The 10,489-nt window shown below is 47.5% G+C and overlaps 1 protein-coding gene and 1 pseudogene across 1 annotated transcript in view; both read left to right on the forward strand.

Moving 5' to 3' along the window:
- The window catches only part of Dnah12 (dynein axonemal heavy chain 12), a 171,786-nt gene that overhangs the window by 82,815 nt on the left and 78,482 nt on the right, over positions 1–10,489 (forward strand). The window contains exon 40 of the mRNA XM_029541695.1: positions 8,989–9,244. Coding sequence (XP_029397555.1) covers positions 8,989–9,244 — 256 coding nt within the window. The remainder of the gene's footprint in view (positions 1–8,988; positions 9,245–10,489) is intronic.
- Positions 1,692–5,359, forward strand: LOC110325459 (annotated as a pseudogene).

The following is a 10,489-nucleotide window of genomic DNA, read 5'->3' on the forward strand; positions in this document are numbered from 1 at the left end:
TGCTGTGATAAAATACTCTGCCAAAAGCAGCTTAACAGAAAAGGAGCTAATCTGAGCTCTTCTAGGTCACAGTCTACCACAGTGGAGGGAAGCCAGGTGTGATGGGCTGTAAATTCTTGACCTAGGGAGTGGCACCATTAGGAGGTGTGGCCTTGTTGGAGTAGGAATGGTCCTGTTGGAGTTGGTGTGTCACTGAGGGTGTGGGCTTTAAGACCCTTATCCTAGCTGCCTGGAAGCCATTATTCTGCTATCAGCCTTCAGATAAAGATGTAGAACTCTCAGCCCCTTCTGAACCATGCCTGTGTGGATGCTGCCATGTTCCTGCCTTGATGATAATGAACTGAACCTCTGAACCTGTAAGCCAGCCTCAATTAAATCTTATAAGACTCGCTTTGGTCATGGTGTCTCTTCACAGTAGTAAAACCCTAATTAAGACACCAGAATATCAAAAACTAATTATTCACAGTCTGTCTACAGTCAAAAGAGAATGTAGTCATGCTTCAGTTTGGCTTGTTTTCTCTACTCCTGTATAACCCAGGATCCCCAGGCCTAGGAAATGGTACCACCCACAGTGGACAAGTCTTCCAACCACAATTAATATAATTAAGTTAATCTCCCATAGATGTTCTCAGAAACCTAACTCCTAGGGGATTCTAGATTTTGATAGTGAAAACTAACTCTCCCATCTGGTACCTCCCAGGACACAGGGTACAGGGCAGGCAGCTGGGCCAGCTTCGTGGTGCAGGCCATTACTGATTGCTGTCATGGGAGAGGGTCATAGCCCCTGGGAGGTGCCTCCCACGAGCACCTTGTTGTGCCCTGTGTTCCTCAAGAGCCAGCGGGCACAGATCAAACCCAATATGACAGCTCCCAGGATTGACCAGGTAGTTGGACCAACAACCATTAAGACTGTCAGAGAAGCCCAGCTCTGGGTCCATTCTTATAAGCTGTGAGCAGACAATTTCATCTCACTATAGAGCCCTGGTGTCTTAGTTAGGGTTTCTATTCCTGCACAAACATAATGACCAAGAAGCAAGTTGGGGGGGAAANGGTTTATTCAGCTTACACTTCCACACTGCTGTTCATCACCAAAGGAACTCAGGACTGGAACTCAAGCAGGTCAGGAAGCAGGAGCTGATGCAGAGGCCATGGAGGGATGTTCCTTACTGGCTTGCTTCCCCTGACTCGCTTTCTTATAGAACCCAAGGCTATCAGCCCAGAGATGGTACCACCCACAAGGGGCCTTTCCCCCGTGATCACTAATTGAGAAAATGCCTTACAGCTGGATCTCATAGAGGCATTTACTTAAGGGAGGCTCCTTTCTCTGAGATAACTCCAGCTTGTGTCAAATTGGCATACCAGCCAGTACACCTAGCTAGACAGGAACTTACTATGTATAGACCAGGCTGTCCTAATGCTTGGATTAAAATTGTGCACCACCTTGTCCAGCCCTCCCAGCTGATTTTAAAAGCTGGTGGAAGATGCTCTGAAGTGCACGCAGAGCAGTGAAGACCTCATCCCTGAAGCCTTGCAGAACATCAGCTTGCACCTGAGACTTACAACTAACCTTGTAGGTTTTCTTCACTCTCTGGGAGGCTAAAGGCCATCAAAGACGCCTGGAAGAATTAAGAGATATGCAGAGCAGCTGGATGTGAAACTGGATGACTGATAAGCCCTGCCTCTCAGCACTCAGTCTGCCTGCTAGGATGTTCCTCATGAATGCCCTTCCAGTGATGGTGCTCCAATCTAGATAGGAGACCTTTGGCCAGCCCAGGAACTTCTGCTTTCCAGACTGCTTCTCAGAGTCTAAAGAGGACACCTCCTGGGCTTCAGTGAATGCAAGGGTACAGGTGCTCATCTGCATGCTGCAGAGAGACTGAGGCTGCCCTGGGCATGGGCCATGAACGTGTCACACAAAGAGGCCAACATGCAGAGAGGTCCCGGGATACCAGGCTGGCCCCTAAGCCTGATGTGCGCAAAGAGCAGCCAGAGTTCCCTGCCTGTGGTCTTGTTGCAAACTGCAGCACTCTGGAGAAAGATGAAGCTGGGAGACATGGTCCCTTGGAGCTGGATTCTAACAGTGATGACTCTGTGGACCAGGACATTGAGGAGGCTATCCAAGAGTACCTGAAGGCAAGGGGTAGGGCTTCTGAACCTATGTCCCAAGGGCACTCCTCTATCCCAGAGCCTGCCCATATCAGTACCCTGCCCATCCCATGTCCCTCACAGCTCACTCCTGGCTCAGATAGTGTTCCTGTGGGAGCCAGTGAAGACCAGGGCTCCACCTCCCCAGTGAGCATGAGCAGCGAGGACTCCTTTGAACAGAGCATCCGAGCTGAAATAGGACAGTTTCTTAATAAGGAACGACAGCATGAACACCCAAAGTGTGATGGGTCTGTGGATAAAGAATCAGACCCAGGGCTGGTGAGATGGCTCAGTGGGTAAGAGCACCCGACTGCTCTTCCAAAGGTCTGGAGTTCAAATCCCAGCAACCACATGGTGGCTCACAACCATCCGTAACAAGATCTGACGCCCTCTTCTGGGGTGTCTGAAGACAGCTACAGTGTACTTACATATAATAAATAAATAAATCTTTAAGAATCAGACCCAAACAAGAGCCCTGCCAGACTTAGAGGGAACCGAGAAACCTCAGCCAAAGCAGCTCTGATGGGAACCTGTAAAGAGTTCATCTTCCAAAAACCTCCCAGGTTAACAAAGATGAGCACACAGCCGAGAAACTTCCAGCCTAAGCCCACTACAGAGCCTGAGACCCCAGTGAGCACGAAGCTGGCCGCCCACAGACCCGAGGCTGCACAGGGCAGGGGTGGGGTGAGGAGGAGCATGCCTGCCAGGTGCAGCAAGCACATCAGGATCTCAGTCCCAGTGCACCAGGCATAGGACTCCAGCAGCGATGATGGCATTGAGGAGGCCATTCAGCTGTACCAGCCAGAGAAAACAGGAAGGAGGCCAGTGGGGACCTACCTCTGAGAGCCCAGCTGAAAGAGGAAAGCCCTGGCAGTGCCCAGCCAAGTGCCTTGCCTGAAGCCCACGGGATACCCTCTAGCAAGAAAAAGCTGGCAGTTCCCAAGGTTATAGACACCACCCAGGGGGGGCCTCCACCCTGATCCCCTCTCCAAGCTCCTGTCTGATTCGAGAACCTCTGTACCTCCAGGACACACAGCTCCCAAGAGTGAAGCTGTGCACCAGGCCACACGCCTAACAGTCACATCCGCCGAACTGATGTGCGCAGAAGCGATCCTGGACCTCTCCAAGACCATCCTGTCAGCCTCCATGGGAGACAGTGACAGACCTTCATCCAGGAACCCACTCTTCTATTCCCAACCCATGCCTCCCTGCTCTGAAGGTGACAGCAGCAACATTGATAGTGATGACAGCATCGAGCAGGAGATCCGGACGTTTTTGGCCCTCAAGGCACAAGTAGGGAGCCCTCAGTCTGCCCAGGGTCCACTGTCCTTGCCTGGTCCCAGTGGCCAGCCTGGCATCCCCAAGGCCCCTCCTGCTGAAATACCAGATCTCCCTCTGGGCTGCAAACAGAAACAGAGAGGTGGACGCAGCACTACAATGCCCAGGAAAATAAGGGAGGGTAGAGAAAGTGCCCGGGACACTGTCCACATCCAGGGGAAGGTTCAGCCTGGCCATGACAGGTGGGACCCTCTCGGGCACAGCAAAATCATAAAGACCCCCGAAGGAGAGGCTGAAGCCAAGGAGCAGCCTGTCACTTCCAGGACAGTTGGGCTCAGTGATACACACCTACCACAAGGCCATGGATCCCTTAGGATGGCCAGTGAGAAGGAGAGCTCTGAGGATAAGAGCAGTTCTCTGGACAGTGATGAGGACCTGGACATGGCCATCAAGGACTTGCTAAGATCCAAGCACAAGTTTAAGAGATGTCGAGACCCACAGGCTTCGTTTAAGAAGGTCAGATTAGGCATCACAGAGATTCGGTGTGTGGAGAAGCTGAGCAACCTTCCAGGGAACTTGGGAGACCAGACTATGGAGCTCTCTGCCCAAGTGTAGAGGGGACAACAAAGATGGCCCAGGAAGCTCCTTCAGCAGCGTGGCAGTGAGGATAAAGCTGGGTGGCCCAGGGGGCAAGGATTCAACCCTCGCTGTTCTCCCCAGGAGAAAAAGTCCAGAAGGGGCTCCTCCCTCTATGGACACAGGAGCCAGTGGCCACCCTCCTTCAGCCTCCAGTTCCACATCTGAGGACAGCACAGTGGACAGTGATGATAGCATTGAGCTGAAGATCAGGAGGTTTTTGGCAGAAAAGGTCAAGGAGTCTACACGCAACTCAAAACCTCAAGGAGGCCCTGCCAAGCCAGAGATGCCCTGTAGGAAAGAGCCAACCCTTGGGTTGCAGCCTGGAGTGTGCACACAGAGCCAAAAAGCCAGGGGAACCCCTCAGCTGGCTGAAGGAAGGAGAGGCCCAGAGAGAGCTCAGACACAGGCAACCAGCCTCTTGCGCCAGACTGGGAGGAGCACCCTCCGTGCTGAGCAGATCACCGGCCTCACCACTGCCCTGGTCAAAGTGAGGCATCACTACCCAGGAATAGCTCTGCTAAAGCATCTCTAACAAGCACAAATATGCTAACGTCCACAAAGACCATGGCCAGTAGGGAACCCAGACTACAATGGCAGAAAGTGTGTTTAATCCGTTGCCTAGTTGTGCCAAAGTGGGTGTGGAGGCTGGAAGTGCCTGGGGGACCTTTCACCTGAACTATGGCAATCAGAACTTGCTAACCCCCAACCCTGGATCCCTGGCTAACCTTCCCCTCCATTGGAGTGTCTTTGCACATCAGAGCAGGCTGTCCAGCCCATGGGTGGGTGCTGAACTCGGGTAAAGTCCACAGTGTGGACAGAGGTCTTTTGGGGTGAGAAGGAAAAGGTGACCACACCACAGGCTGGGGGCCCACCTAGCCTCTCTTCAGGCCCAGGAAGAGCTTGTCTTTCCTCCCCATCCAGCTCTTCCACTTTGGGAAGAATGTTTCCTAAGGGGTGGGGGCAAGCTGGCTGGCCTCTTCAGCCTCAATCTGAGCCTACCTCTGCAGGGTCCAGCATTCTGTCTTCAGGGAGACCCATTCTGACCACAACTCTTTATTTGGAAGCTCACACTTGCTAATGAAGGACACTGGGAACTGGCCAAGCTAGAAAGCTCAGACAGCAGGACAGGAGAAATTCTGGCTCCGTGGACAAAGTTCTAGACCTTAGATATCAGCACAGGGTTGATAGGGAACAGCAGGACCAGGAGACCTTGGGCAGTGATGCCAGCAAATTCAGTGACACTTCCATGGAGGGTGGGGGCAGTGCCACAGTGAGCAGTAAAGGCCTCAGGTTGTGACAGGCATGTTGTGGCTCTTGCCATAGCTGTGGGAAGCAGTGTTCATGTGTTGTCTGATGTGCATGTGTGCATGCCTTTGTGTGTGTGCCTGTGTGTGCCTTTGTGCGTGTATCTCTGTGTGTTCCTGTGTGTGTGAGGCAGCATAGGGTGGAAGAAGGGGATCCTGACAGAGAGCAAAAATCAGGTTCCTTCCATGCAGCACCCCCATATAAATATGTACACTAACCTCAAATGACATTTTGTTTAATGAATGAGTATTGTAGTTTTTTTGAAAATTATTTTAAAAGTGCTGTAAGAAATACTTTTTGAAAATGTCGTTCAGGCTTGTAGGGTGTTCCTAGCTGCAATTCTCTGTGCATGTCTCAGTGCATGTGTGGGAGATGAGTAAACCCTTGGTTCTACCTTGTGAGGGTCAGAGACAGAGGCTGGAACTGTTCACCATTTGCTAGTGTAAATATTCAGGCCTGGAGATCGCAGCAGCTATCTACATTGGAAGTGCTAATGTGGTTAAGGTGTCAGGATACCACTGGGACAACGGTGTCCCTGGCCAGAGGCTATCTCTGAATTCGTAGTCATGGCCTGTAGTTAGAAAACATTTCAAAGCACAACAGTGAGCAAATAGTTGACCAACCATCCCCTGTCTGGTGTGGTAATCTAGCTACTGGCTCTGTCGCTCAGCTGAGCCCAGATCATACAGTATCCAGTTGCTAGGGGATTCTAACATCCATATAAACCCCTTCATATGAGAGCTTCAGATTTGCTTTGAATCATGGCTCTAAAAGAAGATACCATGTATTTCTTTTGATTGTCCTTCTCTTGATGTATATATGGGTGAGTAGAGGTCCCCAAATACCTTAGCCACCTGTGATGGTGAGCCCCAGCCCTGGAAACAGTGAGGACAAACCCTCCCACACCTGTTGTGTATGACTCAAAGCCCAGTTGTGCATGACCAATGATAACACCAGCAGGCTGCATGGCTTTCTGCAACCCTGCCTCTACCCGGGAGAAAGAAGGGCCTGGCCAGTGCTGAGGCCAGGCTGCAGGCATGGGGTCCTGGGATACCGCCTTGGTGCTGAGGTGCCTGTGGCAACTGGGAACTGAAGACGTGCTGGACTCCAGATGTGGAGATTACATCTGTGTTGTGATTGCACCTGTCTCCCCTGAGTTCTGCAGCTCATTGTACTGGATTGCTACATGTCTACTTTGTGGCTGAATTCTGTTGGTATTCTAATAGAAGTGAGTTTTCTACTTTATGCACCTGGTTCTGAATTGTAAATCACTTCTGTGCCCAAATGCTGACACATATTCCCACTGTCCAATGTGTCTGCCATGTTGGAGTGTGGTGCAGGGCTTTGTGGGCCCACTGTGGCCCTAAATGATCTGAATCTGTGTATAATAAATCCATTGTGTATATTTGTTCATGTGTTTCTGGGAGAAACAAATTTGTGTCATCCATGTTCCCACCTTAAATTTTTAGAGTGTTTTTAACCCTTGAAAACAAAAAGCATCTTATTTTGTACATAAGACCCATCCAGTTTTGGTTTTGTTTTTCTAATAAATAAACCAAGTACTATTCCCCCCCCCCCAAAGACTAACCTTCACAAATTGTTATGGTAATACTATGTTTAGTTTTAAGATGAGTATGATAAAACACTTCTGTAATCCTACCATTCAGGAGGCTAAAGCAGGAGGCCAGCCCTACAAAGTAAAAACCAGTGTCTTATATTCTTTATTGACTTTCACAAATAGAAGTTTTTATTATATTTTTTTTAGTTTTATTTATTTTATGCATTTGAGTACACCATTGCTATCTTCAGACACACCAGAAGAGGGCACTGGATTCCATTACAGATGGTTGTGAGCCACCATGTGGTTGCTAGGAATTGAACTCACAACTCTGGAAGAGCAGTCAGTGCTCTTAACTGCTGAGCCATCTCTCCAGCCCCAGAAGAATGAAGACCTCTTTTTTTTTTTTTTTTTTTTAATTATTTTTTCTTTCACAACTTGAGCCTTTGTTATCATAACTTAAAAACTTACTGTACCTAAAGTAATTTAGATTTTTCTCAAGTGTTATCTGTAGCTGTTCTTTTGCTACTTTGTTCTTTTTTCTTTCACCCTTCTCCACCCCTCTTCTTTCACCTTTTCAACCCCCTAACACTAGATAGGAGAGAGAAAAAGGATAGAGGAGAAAGGGGGCGATGTTATTGTTAGACTACTTCCTCCTGATTTGGGGTGCTGAGTTTCTTGGGGAAAATTTGATCTTAACCATCAGGATATCTAAGTTCTCCTCCTCCTCCTCCTCCTCCTCCTCCTCCTCCTCCTCTTCCTCCTCCTTCTCCTTCTTTCTTCTTTGTATACAACTATAACAAACTGCAGCCAGCAGGCCACCAACCTTCAGAAGAGTCCCCAGAATTCCAAACATCACACAGTTGAAGAAACTATCTGCCACTGGCAGATATCACAGCCCTGCTAGAGCATGAGGCAAATCTTACTGCTCGGCTGCCGTAGACAGTCTGAATCATCCTGCTTGGTTGCTGTGGACAGTCTGAAGCTGCCCCATATCCTACACCTGGAACTGAAACTAAAACATGTTCTTATAACATTTCTGTGTTTTTCAAAAAAACAAAAAACAAAATTCTCGCTACAGTTATCTTTTAAGACTTTGATGGTTTTGCACTTAATTTTGAGGTCCGTGATCCATTTTGAATTAAACATTGTGAAAGGTGTATTGAGTCAGTATTTAAATTTAATATCTACATACGGATGTCCTAGCATTAGTTGATGAAAAAAAAAATCACCAGTTTTTTGCAAGACCTTTGAACCCAAGTTCCCACTCTTCAGACCTCCAGATAAAAGCTTGAATATTAAAGAACTTGATGGCCTGTTGAAAATGGTTAACTAAATTTTGTCATTTAAATATGTAATTAGAACTTCTTTGCAGCTTTATTTCTTTGTGATGGAGCCCTCTCTATATAAAAAAATGAGTAGGTAATATTTAGATTATTATTAATGCATTCTGAAGATAAAACCTAAGATGATAAGACCAGGACTTTATTATAACCAGAGTGATGTATTGAGACAGAGCTGATAATAAGAGGAGGGTGTTATTAATAATTATTCCAAGCTAACAAGCACAAACCAGGCTCACCTTAGGCAAAGTGGGACTGTCACCCCCTAACCATAACCAGCTACAAGTACATCATAGGACAGGTCTTCCAGAATTCTGGTTTTGGAGAAAAGGAAAATTTGACAGAATCAAATTGTAAGGAAGCATGGAAATAAAGGGAAAATCAGGGAAGGGAAACAGAATCGCCATCTGTGAGAGGAGAGTTAGAGCTGTGGCTTAAGTAAAATATTCTCTTCTAGCTGGGCGTGGTGGCGCACGCCTTTAATCCCAGCACTTGGGAGGCAGAGGCAGAGGCAGGCAGATTTCTGAGTTCGAGGCCAGCCTGGTCTACAGAGTGAGTTCCAGGACGGCCAGGGCTACACAGAGAAACCCTGTCTCGAAAAACCAACATATATATATAATCTCTTCTACAGAACTAAACTATATTGAATTTCTAAGTCTACTGTGTTTCATTTTGTGTTCTTCTCTCTTTTTTTTTTTTCTCTTTGTGTGTGCTTTCCAGGTATGACCTTAAGGACACCAGTAAAATCACGCTGATTGATATAGAGCTGATAGCTGCCATGGGCCCTCCAGGTGGCGGAAGGAATGCTGTCACCCCCCGTTTTATTCGACATTTCAACATCTGCACTATCAATTCTTTCAGTGACGAAACCATGGTCCGAATTTTCTCATCAATCATGGCGTTCTACCTTAGGACTCATGATTTTTCTCCAGAGTACTTTGTACTCGGAAACCAAATAGTCAGTGGGACGATGGAGGTGAGCAAGTAATACAGATGCGCTGTTCCCTTGGCTGTCCTTGGTTTCCACTCAGCGACCTGGTCAGATGCTTTCTGAGCAGGAAGATCATAGATTTGGAAGCAGAGAATCTAACTGGCATTGTGCCCTGGCTGCTGTTGTCCATAGGTGGATCTCCTGGGACAAGCAGCTTGACCTTTTGGAGACCCAGTGTTTTAATCACTGAAATGACACATAATTCATGTGTAAGAAATTTTCCCATAGCCAGTACCAGCCACATCATAGGCATTTCCTGGATGGTCAGGTTACACCGTGGTATTTGTTATTACATTTTCTCTTTTCTATCTACCTTCTTGCTCTTCATAATTTGAAAGAAAGAAAGAAAGAAAGAAAGAAAGAGAGAGAGAGAGAGAGAGAGAGAGAGAGAGAGAGAGAGAGAGAGAGAAAGAAAGGAAGAAAGAAAGAAAGAAAGAAAGAAAGGAAGGAAGGAAGGAAAGAAGGAAGGAAGCCATAAACTTATGTATACATTACTTTTACTCAGACCAACACATTGCTGGGAAAAATAAGAGCATGCAAGGATGGGAGTAAAGACCCATGCCGCGTAGTCAGAGGCCTCCTGGTGTGCTCGGGTGTATTATCTGCCCTCACTCAGAAGCTAGAACAGCCTCACATCCAGTGACACAAGGGAAAATGCACTCGAAGGAAACGTAGTGGCACCCTCACCTAACTAAGCTCTTGGGAAGCTGGACAGAGAGGGGTCTGGGTACAAGGAATATCTTCCCAGGGCATGCCTACATGGGCCACATCTTCTCCTTTCCTTAACTTCCTAATCATTAGATCAGAGCCCCCCAGCATCTAAGCCCTCTTCTGTCATCAAGTCTTGAGCATGACTGCCATCGGCGGGGACATTTCAGACTCAAACCATGACTGAGTAGATTTATTCTACCACAAGAAAGTGCTTTTATTTGTAAAATGTAATGTTTCAGATATTTCTTGGAATGAGTTGTTGGGCCTTGGTCAGGTACAAAAGATACCTTTTTTTTTTTTTTTTTTTTTTTTTACCTCTCGTTGAAGCATGGAGAGATGTTGGGACAGGGGATAAATTACAAAACACATTCAGGGCTGGTGAAATGGCTCAGTGGGTAAGAGCACCCGACTGTTCTTCCAAAGGTCTGGAGTTCAAATCCCAGCAACCACATGGTGGCTCATAACCATCTGTAACAAGATCTGACTCCCTCTTCTGGAGTGTCTGAAGACAGCTACAGT

Source organism: Mus pahari, chromosome 8 (assembly GCF_900095145.1).
Source record: "Mus pahari chromosome 8, PAHARI_EIJ_v1.1, whole genome shotgun sequence".
Taxonomy (NCBI): Eukaryota; Metazoa; Chordata; class Mammalia; order Rodentia; family Muridae; genus Mus; species Mus pahari.